This window comes from Lissotriton helveticus, chromosome 8 (assembly GCF_964261635.1).
Source record: "Lissotriton helveticus chromosome 8, aLisHel1.1, whole genome shotgun sequence".
Classification (NCBI taxonomy): domain Eukaryota; kingdom Metazoa; phylum Chordata; class Amphibia; order Caudata; family Salamandridae; genus Lissotriton; species Lissotriton helveticus.
Genome location: NC_136069.1, coordinates 223,830,196 through 223,850,039, shown reverse-complemented (window position 1 = coordinate 223,850,039; position 19,844 = coordinate 223,830,196). Strand labels below are relative to the sequence as shown.

General features: G+C 45.1%; 1 protein-coding gene across 4 annotated transcripts in view; it reads right to left on the bottom strand.

The window, feature by feature from the left end:
* CEP295 (centrosomal protein 295) overlaps window positions 1-19,844 on the bottom strand; it is a 627,693-nt gene that overhangs the window by 158,752 nt on the left and 449,097 nt on the right. For 2 of the 4 annotated variants that reach the window (XM_078656965.1, XM_078656962.1), the window contains one exon: window positions 525-1,216. In XM_078656965.1, coding sequence (XP_078513091.1) covers window positions 525-1,216 — 692 coding nt within the window. The remainder of the gene's footprint in view (window positions 1-524; window positions 1,217-19,844) is intronic. The other 2 variants (XM_078656963.1, XM_078656964.1) reach the window with 1 other exon arrangement.

Genomic DNA, 19,844 nt, shown 5'->3' with positions numbered 1-19,844 from the left:
CAAAAGAACTCCCTTAAACAATGGATATTGTTTTCAAGAGAATGGAATTATCTTCACAAAAGAATAATAATAAGAGAGGTGACGGTAACCAGAAAAGTCATAGTGGCACTTTGGGACAAGTGAGAGTCAATGAGCTCATACAGAGATTGGATACCCTGCTGACAAGGTAAGGAGTTGTGAACGCTATGTGGTGGTTCCAGGAACACACTTGCATTAAGAGAAACATCAAAGTAAGCTCAGCACTAAACTAGAAGTTACAAGAAAATGGGTATGTATCGATTTTTAGTCTTAACAGGTTAACCAATGTGGGGTGCAAGAAAAGTTCACACAAATTTAACAAGATGTAGTTAAGACATTGTCTTGAACAAGCTATAAGGCTATTTCTACAGTTTTTGATGGAGATTATGAAATGTAATACTATAATCTTGTAATGAAGTAACATAAAAATGACATACTGATTTTTACTGTGAATATAACGATAAATTATCAACCTCAATATAAAATGTTTATATAGATGCACTCACCCATTTTGGAATGCTGGTTTGTAACAGAGTGGCTGCAGCCATTTTTGCATGAGTTGTGGTGCCATTCAGGACTTGAGAGCTCCCAGAGGATGTAATCTGAACAAATTCATGCTTGTTAGTCCTGTCAGATGTTGCACTTAATGACTTAACAGGTTTTAATAACTGAGACTTTGGGGTTAAATCTTGGGCAGATATAGTAACAGAGTGATCGTCAGAAAAAGCAACATCAACATACTTATGCGATTCTTCTTTAGCAATGGTGGTTCCAGAATTTAGAGCAGTCATCCCATTTTCTACTTGTCTGACTGAATTAACATTTACATCAGCTAATTTATCGAAGCAGCTGGAGTCTCCCCTTTTCATTTCTGTGCAGTCCAATATCAAATTGTCCATTAATAGGTTATTTTTAGCTGTATTTTGGGACAAGTCCAAATCGTAAAATGAGGCATACTCCTGAACCGAACATGCACTTTGACTTCGTAGAGTTTCCAAAGGCGGACTGGTATGTGACACTTCATCTTGCAATTGATGACACTTCTGTTCACTGGATAGACCACAATATTCATCAAGTGTAGGATCAGTTACATTTTCAGATCGTATAGTCAAAGGAGCCAATTCAGCAACAGTCAGACTCTGTTCACCATAGGTCATTTCGGTATATAGCTGGTGGAAGGATTTTGATGAATCTCCTTCTTGGGTTAAAAAGAAAATTTAGAAATTAAACATATCGTAGCAGGTTTTTAATAATCCAAAATACTTCTTTGACAAACAATCTTCAAAACTATATACACCGAAAAAACACTTTCTAGACTATTCCCCTTTTTTTATCCCTCCATTATCCTATTCAATCCAACTAACAGACTTGCATGCCCACCACTCAAATTACACTTCGCTATACTAATCAACACTAATCCTTTTTGGGTTCAGAATAGCGTGATACTCCCTGAAAAGAGCTTCAATGCATCATCAGGGGTAGTAAGCGCAATATATAAACACAATTAATATATATTATTATTAAACCGTTTATTTCGGGCACATCCCATGAAAACACATTCAATCAATATAACATTGGTAATTCATTAAGATCATTGTAAAAATATTACAGTAATAGAGGTAAAAAGATCATGTCTAGAATATCCCACTATAAAAGCACATTTAAAAACAATATATCAACAATACAAAGAGAGAAAAAGGAATCATCTGGCCGACTGGATTGAAAGCCTAAGGATACAACAGGAAGAGAAGTTCATATATTTACAGCAAGGGAAGTGTGCAATTATGCAATCATCGAAGATTTAGACAGAGAAGAAGGAAAAAGGCATACAGCGTGTATATATTTTATTTAATACATTTTTCCATCACCATTTTTTACAAATAGGTAGTAGAAAAGGGTGAATTCAAGAAAAAATTCAAACAATACCAGTGTACGGGCAGGCCATCCTGCCCAGACAACTCATCAATTCTCTGTCAAGCTACAAGACTGAGCATTGCCTTCCTTCTGAATACCCAAGCAATATGCAGGTATCGTAAGACTGCAAGAGCTAGGAATTCTCTGGTGTCAATCGCACATAATCTCCCCGCTTCCCAGTAATGTCTCACACCCATGAGTTTGCAAGTGGCCAGCAACCATTTTTTATGGGCATTCCTATATATAGGGGGCAAAATAAAAGAAAGTAGGTCTCTATTTCTTCTACATTTGGGCAGAAGTTAATCTTGGGAGAAGCTTTAGCCCATTGGGAATTGTGGGATCTCAGGGGCAGAACCCCACACCTGTATTGGACATATAAACATTTTGATTGGTGTGGGTGCATCCTGTTCATATATGATTCGAGGCCTGGTATGCACTTGTGATTCAGGAACTTGCCAGTGATGGTATTGGTTTGATGCTCTGCCGACGTTTGAGTTAAGACTACCTCCCAGTATGATTGTTTAACTCTCAGAGCATCAGCTTTTACTATTGTATCCGGGGTAGACCATAGCTCATGCATGCCTATTTTAAGTGTTGTTTCTTTGATATGTTTCAACCAAGGTGTTTTCAAGTTGCTATCCAGAACCATAAGATCTTTAACACACTCTTTGTAAGGTGTCAATTCATGCGTGGACCTTAGCCTGAGTCAGTATGACAAGCGTTTTAAGACAGCTATCATATGGTTAGGGTTAAGAGCCAGATCAAGTCGTAGTGGAGTAGAGGGAGACCGTAGGAGAAGTTTAAAAAGTGTTTTAATAAATCAGTTTTCAATTTTTGTTAGCCTTTCATCGTCAACATAACCCCAAATCTCGGCACCATGTAGTGCTGATGCTACGGCTGAGGCTTTATTTAAGGTTAAAACCGGGGAAACGGGTCCTCCAGATGAAACCCTGTAGCGCCTCGCAATGGCAGATGCTTTCTGATGGAGAATGGATTAACTTTTTTCCATCAGGAGGGCCCATGCTTGGGTGTCGCTTAGCCACACCCCAAGATAATCGAAGTGATGGACTACCTCTAGGGGAAGTCCCTCAACGGTCACTATGCCTCTGCACCCCTTGTGGGGATTGATCATCATGACTTTAGATTTGGACGAGCTTAATTCTAGCCCTCTTACCCCACAAAAGTTAACAGAGGCATTCAGTTCTGTTTGGCGGCGATAGGGGTTTGAGAGATTAGCAGGGTGTTGTCTGCAAACATTAGAAATGGGGTTGGTATTCCCGCAAATCTAGGGGCATCATGTTTACATGCCTTCGGGCTCTTCACTGCTCTGTTAATAAAAAGGCTGAATAGTGTTGGGGCAAGGACGCATCCCTGCCTAACCTCTTTCAAGATCGCAATTTTTTATGTCAAATCCCCAGCTGTGGTCCATCTCACCCTTGCATATTTATTTTCGTGGAGGAACCTAAGTATTCTTAAAAGGCCTGGGGGAATACCAAACCCATCTAGCACCTCCCATAGTGTGTTTCTTGGGACCAGGTCAAACACTGCTCTTAAATCGATAAAAGCAACGTAAAGATGGAAAAGGTGATATATTTCCAGGTTATCACCTTGAAGAGGAGGAGCTGGTCCAGTGTGCTAACATTCGTACAGAAGCCTGCTTGTGACTTCCAGGATGTTATTTTGTTGCATCCATTTATTTAGTCTATACAAGGCCTGTCTACAGAAATCTGTTGGGCAGTTGTCTAGAAGGCTTTAGTCCTATAGTTTGAGGGAATATTTGGCTCACCTTTTTTATAGATCGGTATGATCACAGACATGGGCGTCCGCAGAATTTTTACCAGGGGGGGGGCAAAAGGTTGACCTCATTACCAGCTCGCCAGGTTTGTATGAGTGTCAATTAACTCTGAGTATAGAGTGTTATTGCAGGAACCTGATGTCCATCTGCTAGTATATTAGTACTGTGTTGGATGGGTGATATGCACTGTTTGATGATGTGCTTTGATGGTATGTAGGAACTCTGCTTTGGGCACATTGATATTCATTTAAGTTCTGAGGCTGAGTACTTTTGAATGTTTACGAGTTGTTCATATTTATTTAATTTGTACTGTGTTTATTAACCATACAATAAAATCAATTTATTTTGAATTGTTCAGTCTAGTGTGTTGGGCTTGGTAGTACTTGTGTCATTATTAGTAGTTTTGTAGGTAGTAGGTTAAACCTCAAATATATGCTGTGCTTGCTAGTGAAGAATCCTGTCTACTGTGTGCTGTGGGAGGTTGTATTAATGAGGAGTCCTTGTGAGGCCCACTGCAGTATGTCTGAGCTGTGTTGGGTGCATTTGCCACGTTCTATTTAATTTTAATTTTGGACTAAAGTAGAATTGCATAGAAAGATAGTTACAAAATAAAAAAAACAACAGTACATAGCAGTCATTTAAATTAAGTGCTGATTTTAAAAGGTAGAAAAGGCTCAGTCAATGTTACACAAATTCAACAGCAACCCTTGTACCTACACTCAAGGTAATAGTGTTAAACATTGGATAAGCGCACACAGCAGCATTGGTTGATCTCCCTTTGACCACAGTGCACACAAGGTAAGGAAACACAACATGTGGGGTCAGACTGCCAGGGAAGATTGCACAAGACTGAAAAAGTGGGGAGGCTGCAACAGTGTAGAGCAATGTCAACACTGTAGCCCAAATTAGCTCCCTTCTCTTACCTGGCTCACAATCGTGTCGTACTACTAGTATTCAAATACTAGAACACATACCCTACTCTGCACCTTAATTATGCCCTATACCACCACTGCTATTGGCCTCGCTGTGCTTCATAACTGACAGACTGTAGCAGAGCACCCTATTATGGCATAAGTTGTACTTGCACACAGGTAGGCAGGCACTTCGATTCTTCCTGGATGCAACTTCAAAATTGCTAATTGATGCCAAACACAGTTCCCATTGCACCACAAACCTGCACATTACTGGAACTCACAGCCCTGCTAGTGCATCTCAGACCTCGTACCAAGTAATTGCTGTCACTTTGTTACACGATAATCCTGTTTCCTACACACCGCTCTGCAAGAACACCGCAGTTGAACTACCAGAAATTCCAATGCTGGAATATGCACAAAGTACTGCCATTGCATCTCAGTCGATACCATGAAGTGCCAGCACTAGTAGCATCGATAGATCTCTGTGCACTTCAGTCCTGTATGCAAACCCCATGTTATTCCACATAGGTCCCCATGCCACAGTCTACATCTGCAGTTGCACAAAGCAAGCATATTAACCTACTGAGTTATCCTATTAGGAATTGAATTGTGATATACAGAATACACACTGACCTTAGCAGCACACGCATTCACCCACTGTGGAACCTTACTAAATGAAGTTTTACGAAATGCTACAATTCAAAGTCAAACTCTTTGTAAAATAACAACGGAGTAGTCTACCTGGAAATAATAGCTAAATAACTATTATAGCCAACTACCAACATACTCACAGCTACAATAAAACAAAAAAACAACACCAGCATAATATAAACACGTATAAATATACACCCAAGCTCCATGAGTGCTTGAAAAGGAAAAAGGGCCGCAGGTCACAATTCAGCTGCATGTAGCAAACAGTAGACTGTGCTTTGGTGGGAAGCTGCTGCAGACCAGTTCCCCAAAATACCTTTCAATGACTTGTGATGCTCATGCACTCTCCCAGAGAAACATAAAGAGTGCTGGCCCCAAAAGTGATTTGACCTCATAAATTGTGAGAATACAAACAAAGGAGAACCTTTTTGTTTGTATGGGTTATTTTATTTAAACCCTTTTCTTATCAATTTTTAATCAGTTTGAAAAACATTTCATGGGTAAGAAAAACACTACTTACAAACATTTACAATATTTACAAACTATTATACATGCTCAATATCTTACAATAACAAAATAACATATAAGCGAAAAAATCCACACTTATACAAGCAATCCACACTTATACAAGCTTCTCAGACAAGAGAAAAAAGCAATAATTAGACCAACACAAATAGTAAATCTTTGCGAAGATTCAAATCATTAGAATGCCCAGCCAGGGTCAAAAAACAGAAAAAGGCAACAAAAATCTGAATTCGAACTCTTCAATCAATTAGATTTATGAGAAACAACTCAAACGAAATCTTTTTATATCACAAATTGCCTATTTGCCGTTTTGCCGACGCGTTTCGAATCTGGATGCAATCTCAGATTCTCCTCAGGGCTCTATCAGTGTCGTATTCTTTACTTTTGGAAACGCGGTCCCGCGATCCAATTATTCAAATGCAGTAGGGCTTTCGATTTAAACAGAGATTCTTAGAACTGTGGGGCACGGGAACGCTACTAATTCATTTCGTGCTCAGAATCCTCCACTCGCAAATCAGGGGCGCTGCCACCTGGTATTGTAAATCAATGGCAAGATGTTAAACCGGTCCCAGCGAGCCTTGGTCGTCGGACGAAGGACAGGCTGGGGGGCAGGCTGGAGTTGCCTCCACGGTATTTCACAAAGCGTGCTTCAATCGCGCTGGTTTCTCACTTTCCAATGGATGAAACAAACAAACAAACATGCACTCTCCCAGGCACTATGAGGAGACACTATGCAAAATTTCAGGTATCTAAAAGTATTGTGGGAGCCCGAGGCTTTAAATACTAATAGACGGTCTCCAAGAGAAATGCCTCAAAGGCAAGTGCATTTGTGTTTGCTTTCTTTTCAAACATGGATGCCCACCCCAATGGAGCTCCTGCTTGTGGCCATAATTTATGATGTTAGGAATTTAGAAACACGGGCGGGCTCAGAACCACGGCACTAGGTAGGAGCTAAAGGCTGATGATCAGAGGAATGTTAGCCCCCCTTGCCCCCCCCCCCTGCAGACGCCCATGGTCAGGTGGCAATCCTAGTTGCCACCTGATCAGAATTGCGTGGTGGGAGGTTGGGTAGTGAGACCAGGGCCAGCTTTAGGTCTGGTTGTGCCCAGTGCAACAATCTTTGTCGGTGACGCCAATGACCTCCTTCTATTTCCCTGCTATCACCCTCCAAAGGTACCCTCAGCTCACCATAGCCCTTCTCTAACATGTATTTAATTTCTTTTATAGCAGTAGTCATACCAATATAGGGTGTCAGAACAATTTACCATCAGATACATATTATGCAGACAATGAATCATGTGTGTGTAAATCAACATATAAGAAATATTGCAAAAAACAAGAACTGCACGGTGTAGGAGTCACATGTCATCTATTCTGGTAGGCAGTATATTTTAAGAGTGCTTCATCAGAAGAAGTACAAACTCAAGATTTAAAATGCAACAGTGGTTGGGATTGGTTTTACAATAATAATTTATTTCCATCCAAACACACTTATATAAACCTTGAGATAAGGAAAGACAGAGGAAAAACATACATTTCTAATCCATGTCTTATAGTCTGCCTGCAGCTCTTTGTTGCCAGTTAATAGTTCACTGTGCTACACTAGGACTTTAACTTATGAACTGTAAGCGACCAAAGGATCTCTGTGACAAACGCAATAACCCACTGTGCTAATGGATCTTTGTGAGTGGAAATACTCAGTCCACCACGAGTTACATTTTGGCAGCTGTTTTCTTTATTTCACGTGTTTTGTTCTGCACTTTTGAAGACAGCAAAATTGTCAAAAACCACCAACACACTAAAAGTTTCCCACACGAATATAGCATGTATTAAAGCTAGTTTAATGGTATTGTGTTTGAGAACGGAGTTCTATGACAATATAGGAGCACTAGTACATTCAGGTCGTTCTTAACTCTGCGTAGGCAGATCAAAACGTGTAATTTGCGAAAATTAAACGCAGACTGCCAGGCCTTCCATTCCGAGGCCGGGGCTCATTTTGGAGATTTTATAGCGCCGACACCACTCCCCCTCCGCCTCCTCACGAGAACCACTCAAATGCCTGCTACTAATTTGATTTTAACTAGGTTGTTGCAGACAGAAAGGTGTCTTGAAACAGGCCTTTTTGGAAGCGGGGGTACCCGGGGGTACCTGGCTTACCGAGCAATAAAAAGGTTTACTCGCTGGATCCAGCCTCTGTCAGCGTAGAAAAGACACATGAAAAGGCAGCAGAATTTCAACATTCCGCAACATATTCTACATGACCATTTTGTAGCCGTGCACGGATGCTGAAAAGATGTCCGGTGTTCCATGTAAAATAAACTTTTACAGCTGGATTCCTCTCCATTCATTCAAGAAAAGGCAATTCTAAAACCTTTACTTATGCGCTGGCGTCACCTCGCTTTACAACGTTTTGGGGATGTAGATAGCCATAGATCGGGCCGGGGCCACTGGAATTAGGCATCAAGGGAGGAGGGGAGGGCCAAATTATGCGGCAGGGCTGACTAAATTATGCGCATGAATAATACCTGTGAGGCTTTCTGTAGTTAATGGGTCCTGGGCGGCGGCTCAAGCAGACGTAAGGGGGGGCTGTGATGATATGCGAGGGAAAGGTCGTGATTCGTCGTGAACCCACTACCGCCTTCAGATAATATTATACACACGACAAACCATTATTTTTTTATGAGAAACAGATTTCTCTTACTTGCAGACCTTCGCTAAATGCTACTCGGAACAGGCAAGGCAGCAGCCGTTTTCCCGAATTCCTGCTCGGCGCCGGGCTGCGCCTAATGTTGTGTCACCGGGCTGGCCCTGGAAACAAACACCACTGTGTGTGTGTGGTGGGGCCCGGCTGTGTGTGACCTAACGCGCGGGCGCGCCCTGCGCGGTACTTTGCAGCGTAAGATAGGTGGCGCAGCACTCTCCGGCGTCATGATGTCATAGGGATTTTGGTGCTGCTGCTGGCCTAAAATTCTACAATGAAGAGGCCTGCTCACAAAATAAAAACTTCCGAAGTTCGGTTCTTCCATTTTATTTATTGTAAATAAATGCCACACTGACTCACCAGATCCAGGGGGGGGCAAGTGCCCCCCCTTGCCCCCCCCTGCGGACGCCCATGATCACAGAGCCTTGCCATAACGGAGGGGTCATTTTATCTTCTATTATGTTTTTGGATAGAGCGGTCAAATAGAGGGTCCAGATGTCGGGTTCGGAGAGGTAAAGGTCACCCGGGATGCCATCCATTCATGGGGCCTTGGCCTTTTCAGTCTGAAAGATTGCCTTAAGGGTCTCTGATGGGGTAAATGTGGGTGGGATAAACATCTGGCATAGGAGGTGGTGTGGTCACTTTTGGTATATGGGAACCACTAGCCTCTTCTACAGGAGAGCTCTCTGCAGCATAGTTCAAATAAAATCAAATCAGGTGCTTGTTAAGCACGACTACTCACCCATAAGGGTCTCAAGGTGCTAGGGGTGTGGGGGGGTTTGCAGGTTCCAGTCCATCAAGAAGGGGGCTGTAGAAGAGCCAGGTTTTGAGGTTTCTTGCGAAGATGGGGAGCGATATTATCTGTCTGAGGTGGAGCAAAAGGTCGTTCCAGGCACTGGCCGCGCAGAAGGAGGAGCGGCCTCCCAATCTGGTCTTTCTTGTCAGGAGTAGCAAGCAGCCAACACGTTTTTGAGAAAAGACTACATCTCCCATGATGCCAGGAAGAGGAACGTGATTTAAGCCCTGAGTTAGCGTGAGAGGTCGCGCGTAATCTGTGTTTGTACCTAGATTCTTCCTCGGCTGAGGAAGCACCGGTTGGATTCTGTTGGAGCTCGTGTTCGGAGTTCTTTCCTTCTGAGGTTTTCAGCGCCCGTGAGAAATCAGTATTAGAAGCGGAAAATACAGCGGCGGTCACAACCGCGTATTACCGTTTCCTAGAGTGTTTGTTATCTGCTTGTGTGTTCAGGCAGTCTGCGGTGGAGTAACCGTTATTGAACTGCACTTCCTTTTGTTTTCCTTGGATTACCGCGTGGATTGACAGCGGGTTACGGCGTGTGGTCTACCGCGTAACACCGTGTCTCGTAGACTCTTCCTTCGGGATAAGAGGCGGTGGCTATTGCCTCTCAGCTATCTATTGTATTATTTTACGAACTCTGTGGCAGGTTAACAACGGAATTCTGCGGTGGAGGCAAACGCGTATTGCCGTTCTTGTCACTTGCTTGAACTTTCATTCTGCTTAGGTGATAGGAACAGAAGCGGAGTACAGCGGCGGTCACAACCGCGTATTACCGTTTTCTGTATTAACTTTTAGGTTATGCTATATGGTAGGGAAGGTTGGGAGCCTATCCACAACGCTTGGTGCATTAGACAATGAACTTCTGTTTGCTTTCTCTGGGTGAAGTCAACCCGTCTAAAGCATTTTGTTCCTTTCGCATCTTTGAAGATTAATGCCATACCTTGTCTACTGGATGATAGAACAGGGTAGGGGGACATTACTGTGCACTACATATACATATACTACACAAAACAGTGGACTAGATATTTAGCGAGCAATTGTTTTTTCCCTCTGTAGGTTGTACGGATGGGTTGTGTGATTCCAAGTTCATGATTCAATGCAGTGGTCACAAAGGTACACAACCACCTAAACTGCTTAGTGAGAATTCATGAGAGTAGAATACTTCACGTTGTATAATTGTTGTGTTTGTGTCATTTCAGAGCCTTTGTCCCTGCCGACCCCTTCCCTACCTTTTTTCCCTCACCTGATAATTTGAAGACCCTGGGGGAAACCCCATATCAGGGGACTTGGTAATGTCAGGAGGTGGACCATTATTCTACAACAACCGAATCCTGCGAAGCTGGGCCTTGACATTTCTGGTGCGGGGGACCACGGCGTAGGAGAGCTGGGCTGATCGTAGGGTCCTTTGGGGTGTGTGGAATTTGTGACAGAGTTGATCTGGCAGTCCATTTTGAGCTCTGAGTCCAGGATGATTCCCAGGTTGCGTGCGTGGTCTGTGGAGGTGGGCGGGCTTCCGAGGGCGGGGGGCCACCAGGTGTAGTTCCAGGCATCAGGCTTTTAATCCACGATGAGTACTTCCGTTTTGTTTGTGTTTAGTTGTAGGCAGCTGTTTTTTATCCATTTGGCGACGGCTTCCATGCCTTCTCGAAAGTTGTGTCTGGTGGTTTTGGGTTCGTTGGATAGGGAGAGGAGAAGTTGGGTGTCGCCCGCGTATGACAATGTTGAGTCCGTAGGTTCTGACGATGGGGGCGAGCGGGGCCATGTAGACATTGGAGAGAGTAGGGCTGAGGGACGACCCCTGGGGGACTCCACAGGTGGTAGGTGTAGGGTCTGAGAGGAAGGGGGGGTCGGGGGAGTCTGACCCGCTGCATTCGGCCGAAGAGGAAGGAACAGATCCAGTCAAGGGCCTTGTCTTGGATCCCCACGTCGTGGACTCTGCGTATTAGGGTGCGGTGACACTGTGTCGAACGCCGCTGAGAGGCAGAGGAGGAAGAGGGCTGCTGTTTCTCCTTTGTCCAGTAAGGTACAGATGTCGTCTGTTGCGGCAAGGAGGGCGGTTTCCGAACCGTGGTTTTTTCTGAAGCCGGATTGGGAGGAGTCGAGGATGTTGTGCTCTTCGATGAATGTGGCGAGTTGGCTGTTGATGGCTTTCTCAATATCTTTCGCTGGGAACTGGAGCAGGGAGATGGGTCTGTAGTTTTTGAGGTCAGTGGGGTCCGCCGAGGGTTTCTTCAGGAGGGGGTTGATGTCAGCGTGTTTCCAGTCGTCAGGGAACAAGGCGGTTGCCAGGGAGCGGTTGATGGTGTGGCAGAGCATGGGTGCGATGGTGTTGGAGGCTCTGTTGAAAATGTGGTGGGGGCTGGGGTCCGTGGGGGCCCCGGAGTGAATTGACTTAATAGTCTTCAGTGTGTCTTGGGTGGTGAGGGCTGTCCAGTTGTCAATCGCTGGCTTCAGGGTGTCGGGGGTGGTTGGTGGGGATCCATGTGTTGGTTGTTTTCGTCGAAATTGTAGTAGATGCTCTTGATTTTGCGGTGGGAAAAGGTGCTGAGTTTGTCGCAGAGGTCTTGTGAGGGAAGGATATCGGTGGACTCGCTGGTGGGTTGGGCAAACTCCTTGATGATGTTGAAGAGTTCTTTGCTGTTGTGTGCATAAGTGGAGATTCGGTCTTCAATCGCTTTTTTGCTAGTTTTTCTGATGAGTTGGTGGTGGGCGTTGGAGGCGACTCTGGATTTGATGTTCCTCCAGGGTTTTTCGAGGCGGCGGCAAGTGCGTCTGGACTCTAGAAGTTCGGTGGTGAACCATCTAGCTTTCTTGGCGTGGGTGTTGTTGTTTTTCTTGAGGGTGGCTATGGTGTTGGCGCTGTCGGAGATCCATCTGTGCAGGGTTCGGGCTGGGGTGTTGGCGTAGTCGTTTTTCCGCGATGGTTGGGGTGGAGTTGCTGAGTGATGAGGTTAGCTGGTCGTCGCTGATTCTGGTCCAGTTTCTTCGTGGGAGCAGGTGCTGGTGTCTGTGGGTGTTCTGAAGGTGAAGTGGACGCATCGATGGTCAGTTCATGGGATTTCGGTGGTGTGGCTGAAGGTGATGGAGTTTCCTGTTGTGAAGGGGGAGTTAAAGGTGTGTCCTGCTGAGTGCCTGGGTTCGGTCACGATCTGGCGGAGTCCAATGTTGTGGAGGTTGTCCAGGAGGGATGTGGTGCTGGGGTCCAGTTGGTTGTCGAGGTGGTAGTTGAGGTCTCCCAGTAGGTTGTAGTTGGTGGACACAATGGCATGCGGGGAGATGATGTCGGTGATGGAGTTGGCGAAAAGTCCGCGGGTCCAGGGGTTGGTAGATGAGGGTTCCACGAAGGGTGGGGGTAGGGCTGGCCAGCATCTTGAAGTGAAGGTGTTCCATCAGGTCTCTGGGCTCGTCGGGGAGTGTGCTCAGGCTAAGGGTGGATTTGTGGAAGATGGCGATTCTTCCTCCAAGGCGGGTGGGGCTGTCCTTCCTGGAGTTCTTGTATCCTTGGGGAAAAAGGCGATGGCGATGTCCGGTCCAGAGGTGGTGTTGGTCCAGGTTTCAGTAAAGAATGCCACGCCCGGGGCAGTGGTGTCGAGGAGGTCCCAGATTTCGGTGGCGTGTTTGTGGAGAGATCGGACGTTGAGGAGGATGCACTGCAGGGTCTTTTGTTTGGTTGTGTTCTTTCAGGCGGGTTGCGCTGGGTCAGTGGTCTTGGCCCCGGGGACCGCCACCCCCCGGGTCTTCTTTAAAATGGGTGGGAGGGCTCTCAGGCCCCCACAGCCCCAGGGACCACCACCCCCCGGGGCTTCTTACAAATGTGGGAGGGGGGCCTTGTACATGCCCTGGGGAGCACCACCACGCAGGGCCGGCTTCTGCAGTGTCTCGGGGTGCCCACCCCTGGGACCCTGCTGTTTGCAATGGCAGCGCGGGAGCCTCGCGGCTTCCACCCTAGCATTGCAAACTGCTTTGCATCATTGACGCGAGAGCAGGGATACCTGCTCTTGCTTCAATGAAGCAAAGCAGATTGATTTTCCATATGGGGAGCAGCATGTTAGTCCCCGGGGTCTTGAAGTGGCCTGAGGAGGGGGGCTATGCAGCCCCCCTCCTTTAAAAAAATAAAATACCTAACTAGCCCACCAGGTACCCCCAAGTAAGCGCCACAGGGCTGCGTTGCAGAGAGGTGCTCCAGGCCACGCCCCTTTTTACACCTCTCTGCAATGCAGCCTTGTGGCACTTACTGGAGGTACCTGGTGGGCTAGTTGGACCCCAAGGACCCCCAGGATTCAAAGGGACTTAATTCCAAAAGTTAAAACGTACCACGGGGCGCGTTTGCAAAGTGTCGAAGGGAAGGGGAGGGCCTGAGTTCACATGTGTGCAAACACGCCCTGTGGCGCGGTTTAAGTTGGGGAATTAATTCCTTGTCAATACGGACGGTCCCTGGGGGACAACTAGCCCACCAGGTAGCTCTAGTAAGCGCCACAGAGCTGCGTTGCAGAGTGTTGTAAAAAGGGCCGTGGTCTCTGAACACCTCTCTGCAACGCAGCCTCCGATTGTGGAGGAATTAATTCTCTAACTTAAAACGCGCAACAGGGTGTCCTTGCAGACATATCACCTTAGGCCACGCCTCCTTCCTTCGCCACTGTGCAAACGCGTCATGTGGCGCGTTTTAAGTTGGGGAATTAATGCTCTTTCAATACTGAGGGTCCCTGAGGGCCAAATAGCCCAACAGGTATGTCCAGTATGCGCCAGGGAGCTGCGTTGCAGACAGGTGTTCAGAGGCCACGCCCCTTTTTACACCTCATTGCAACGCAGCTCTGTGGCGCTTACTGGAGGTACCTAGTGGGCTAGTCTGACCCTAGGGACCCTTAGGATTGAAGGGGACTTAATCTCTCAACTTAGAACGGTGACATAGCGCGTTTACACAGTGGTGAAGAGAGGGGAGGGGCCTGACGTGATGCATGCAAACACGCCGTGTGGCACGTTTTAAGTTGGAGAAAAAATTCCATTTCAAACTTGAGGGACCATGGGGGCCAAGTACCCACCAGGTGCTTCCAGGAAGCGCCACTGCGCTGTGTTGCAGAGAGGTGGTGCAGGCCGTGCCCCTTTTTACATCTTTCTGCTACGCAGCTCTGTGGCGCTTACTGGATATACTACGAATTCCGATTTACTCACCTGTTATCAGGAGAGACCTCAGTGCAGCATCTTTGAGCCCAGCACGGACCCTGAAAAGTAATTCTAACCATACTTACCAGTAACTTGAATTTCCTTCAATAAGCTTACATTGACTGGTTTCACTTGGAAATTCTTCTTAGCGTGGAGTTTTGCAACTTTTTAAATATTCACCTAAAATCATCCGAACAAATTCCGATTTACTCACCTGTTATCAGGAGAGAACTCAGTGCTTCATCTTTTAGCCCAGCACTGACCATAATTCTAACCATACTTACAAGTAACTTGTATTTCCTTCCATAGGAATCCATTGTCTGGTTTTCACCAGAAAAGTTTTGAAGTGTCTATTTTCACAAACTACAAATATTCCTTAAAAATCGCCTGTATGACTTAAACGCATTCTTTCAAGTGTTTACATGAGATGCACCGGTGCTGGATCCAGGATCCACCACTGAGTAAGAAAAAGTAACGATAACACTACTGAATTTCCACCCATAGGATAACATTGGTGATTCTATGTGAAAAAGTTTCCAAGTGTCAACCTTTAATACAATAATATTCCTTAAAAATCTCTAATGTAACCAAAACACTTTTACTCAACTGTTTACAGGAGATGTCCCAGGACTGAATCGAGGATCCAGTCCTGTGGTTAGAAAAGTAATCCAAAAAGTAACTAATTGCATTTAACTAGAAATTCCCATTCAGCTTAATGTTGCATTGTGTTTGAAATTGTGTTGCCCGCAACTGTAACTACTGTACTTAAAACTCTATTGCCTATTTGCAAAGTATTTAAATTAAAGTAATTCATTCTGAGAAAGTATATTTTGTAATGTAATGTATAATGTCACTATAATGTAATTTAAAAAATAAAATATCTAAAAATAAATAGTTTAAAAAAAATTGTAAATCATTATTAAAAAAATAAATATAAGAATTAATACATTTAAAAATTGTCATTTACAAAACCTTTGAAATTCAATGAAAAAACCACAGGTTTCAGACATGTTATAGTTAGGAATTAGCATTTAAAAAAACCTTAGAAATTCACTAAAAAAAACACAGGTTTCAGACATGTTATAGTTAGGAATTAGCATTTAAAAAAACCTTAGAAATTCACTGAAAAAACCACAGGTTTCAGACATGTTATAGTTAGGAATTAGCATTTAAAAAAACCTTAGAAATTCACTGAAAAAACCACAGGTTTCAGACATGTTATAGTTAGGAATTAGCATTTAAAAAAACCTTAGAAATTCACACAAAAAAACAGGTTTCAGACATGTTATAGCTAGGAATTAGCATTTAAAAAAACCTTAGAAATTCACTAAAAAAATAGGTTTTAGGGGTGTTATAGTTAGTTGGACATTTCACTCGTACAAAACTATTGAAATTCCCCCGTTATAGTTAGTTGTACTAACTATAACTCCCGTGCCCGCAATCCACTGCTGATGATGTCACATATTACATCATTCATGACATGGTCAGTGATAGCAGGCCAAGCCTCCTTTATCCACCACTCTGCAAACGCGCCTCTTGGCGCGCTCTTGTTTGAGGGATGTAGTTCTCTATGCTGCTTAGGGTCCTTAGGGGATAACCAGCCCACCTGTTACCTCTAGTAAGACTCACACAGTGGGATTGCTGAGAGGTGGTCACAGGTTATGTCCCTTTCTACACCACTCTACAAACGTGCCTCCTGGCGCACAACTATTTGGAGAATGAAGTCCGCCTGCCTCTTGAGGGTCCCTGGGGGCCAACTGGCCCTCCTGTTACCTCCAGTAAGCCCCACGCAGCTGGATTGCTGAGAGATGGTCAGAGGCCAGGCCCCCTTTTTTCCCCACTCTGCAAATGCGCCTCCTGGTGCACTGCTGCTTGGGGGATGACGTCTACTTTACTCCTGAGGCTCTCAGGAGGCAAGGGGACCTCAGGACTTCGTCCCCCAACCAAGAGATCGCCAGGTGGCACGTTTGCAGAGTAGAGGTGAAAGGGGACGGGGATTCTGGCAAGTTCCCAGCTTCTGATTTTTGTTTTAATTTTAGGAAGGGGGGCTGTGTGGCCCCACTTCCTTTCATCCTTTTGGGCCCCAGGGACTCCATCCCCCGGGGCCAGGCCATTTCTATTGTTTTAAAAAAAATTACATTTAAAGGAGGGGGCTGCGCGGCCAGCCTCCAGGGCATGGCCACATCGTTGGGGACCGTGGGGGGAGCCTCAAAGCCTCTACTGTTCCTGCCGGCTCCCTGCCTCCTGCAGAAGCCGGCATTGCTTTTGGGCAATTTTGCTCTACTTCATGGAAGTGAGAGCATTTTTCATGCTCTCGCTTCCATGAAGCGAAGCAGAGTTTGCTATGGCTTGGTGTGAGCAGTGCTGGATCACTGTAGGGGACACTTCTGCATTCTCTGGTCAATATGGTTCCAAAGTGTCAAACAATCCTCATCGGCAATGGACTGTTCAAGTTCTAGAACCATCTAGACTGGTAATTCCATGCACACTATCGCTTGATCAGGTGTCGTATTTCATAAATATTGGGAATCACATCCCCAGTTCCCTCTTAGATACTGGTGAACTTTTTGAATGGTGGGAGTTGTGTAGACGTAGCCTCACTATTCAGAGGTTATAGGACCAAGTGCCTGGAATCACAACATTGCAATCTTACTGGATCAAATTTCACATTTTATTACTGGATCCCTCAGGAAAAAGGATATTTCATACTTTTCTTCCCAATAAACAGGAGAAACTTCTCATTAATGGCATTATGGTGCAGGGAATTAATTCAGGCTTGACTGTTTCCACTGGAGCAGGGTCAAGACTGATTTCCATATGGCTGGGTCCAAACTGAGGTAGCATGGTTTGCAAAATAACAATCGACTGGGATGCCGCTCTGAATAATACCACTGGCTGAGATTAATTCAAGCACTCCATCTATCGCTTTACGTACATTCAAGCTGCATGGCAGATCGGGCACACGTGTGTAGCTGCTGGTGGCCTAAACATAGGCAAGTGGTCCTGCATGCAGCTCCCATTAACGAGGGCAAGAGGGCACAACTCCTCTGAGTTTCTGCATTGGTGCTTGATTATGGTGGCTCTGGGTGGAAGCACCAGCCATGTGATGGCTCTCATAGCACATAGAGACAATTCTGACTCCAACTGAAGCACCAAACACAAGAGGGCAATAAAGTGGGAAGACGCTGCATGAGGCAGTCTTCAGCATTCTGAGGAAGCTCTCAAGAGAGACAAAGGGAGCATATTGTGCAGTCTCTCCTCACCCTCCGCGCGATCAACCCGTGGTAATGTTCAGAAGAGACCATTATTAACAGATCACCGCTAAATTACTTAAACAGTCCAGTCTCCATCCTTCCACATTTCATGGACCAAGGCTTTATTGTCAAGCTGAAGAATGCAAGCAAAACACTTACAAGTACTGGGGAGGCTATATGTACACCTCCATGTTGTGTTTTGCTTAACCAGGTGTCCAAAACAATATGTTACCAATTACACAACATGCACATAGGGAAGTCAGTGCAGGATCTCTGCGTTATATTCAATCTGAACTTTACACATGTGGGGGCATGTACACCATACCATTATCCCTGAAAAGAAAAAAAAGTCTGGTAAATGCAATCAATCAGAAAAAAGGTACACTTCCACTACCGCTCAATGCATATGGTCCATGACAAGGAATGTAGTCCCAAGGTTGTTGCGCCCCTCAAGAGACTATAAAGCTAGACGCTGGGTCTCAGGACTGTCTGGGCGTCAGCGCACATGCATGACTGTCATTTGCTGGGCCCAAAGAACATAAGGCTACCAGATAACCTATAGCTGGGGTCACTCAGGACAGGAATGCAAGCCTGAAATACCAAGTAGGGAACATTCTTGCTCCAACAACCCGGTGTGAAGAGGCGAACTGTAATTCTACATCCTCCAACTCTCAAAATACTACCCTTCCAATGCAGTTAGGAAATACGAATTGTAATACATGGTGTATGGGGAGATGGTAAAGAAGTCAGATTATTCTATTTAACTATAAGTTTTTTTTTGTAATGTGGTGTCAGTAGAAAACCCTGTGCGATTTATCAACTGGCCATCCCTTTAACATTTGAACTCCCGAAAACAGGGTATCCAGAAGGTTTTCTGGCCCCACATTACAGACCTAGATCTGGGCAAAAGTCTCATTTCTAATAATGCGAGGAACTGACTGATTGATATTCAGCCATTTCAAGTCTCTGGTACAGAAAATGTGTATCGGTCTAAACCATTGCAATGAGCAAGTCTGGATGTTTAGAGAGTTTGTTCAAAATCTGCTTTGAGTTCAGCAGGTATACCCTCAAAGCACCTTTACTTTTCAGAAAAAAACTCACTTCACTGGCATTAACTTGAGTTACCGGGCCTCAGTGCTCAATCTGAAAAAAAGTGCATGCCAGTACCCTTCTCAGGAGGCCACTGCAGCTTGCATCACCCATTGGTCCTGCCAGAGATGCCAATGACTGTATCAACCCAACTACTAACCATCACCAAGTGTGACAATTGGCAGTCTGTTGGCTATCGGGCCCAGCAGTTCTCTGCCAACAAGACCAGAGCAGCATTTCAGAGGAGCCATGCCCCAGTTATTTTCACTTCCCCTCCTAATCCCCTGTCCTTTGTCGCAGCAGGAAGCCACCGTCTGATACATGGGAAGAGTTTGGGAGGTGTGGGATGCGAGAGTGAATGCCAGATAAATCTAGAGGCACACAATGGAGATCTTCCTCCTCCTCCTCCCGGATCCTCCTCAATTTCAGTGATTCACAGAGGGATACCTCTTCTCGGGAGTAACCAGGCTCACAAATTAGACAGCACCATTCTGCAAAACAGAGTACCTGACCATGTCAAACACCATTGTGGTCAATGTCGCACCACTACCTTTCTTTCCAAGATACCCACTCATCTCCCCTAGAGCCAGGTACAGAGAAGCTTGAGCACCCCCAAACTTTAGAAGTGCATCATGGAGACCCAGACTGAAGACAAAGCATAGAGCATCACAGAGGTGACGTTATTGTCATCTTGAGTGGAAATCATCTCCCCACTTTTTAAACTTACTCCATACAATATAGATAGTGGTGCTGATTTTCAGTTAAAACCGATTATAACCAATAAAACCCAGCATAAGAGAATGTAGGCTACTTAGTGTAAGCAAGAACACAAACTTTTACTGCACTTATGCTGCTTTGACAACACAAAACACCAAAGTGGTGTAACTACTGCACTTTTCTATGAAGCAAGTTCCCACCAAATATGTTCTTGTTGCCAACCCCAAGGTCCCTGGCATCCATGGCCAGCCACTTTGGGAGCATGGCAACTAATCTGAATTCAGAAGGATTGTATCTGCATGCAGGTGTG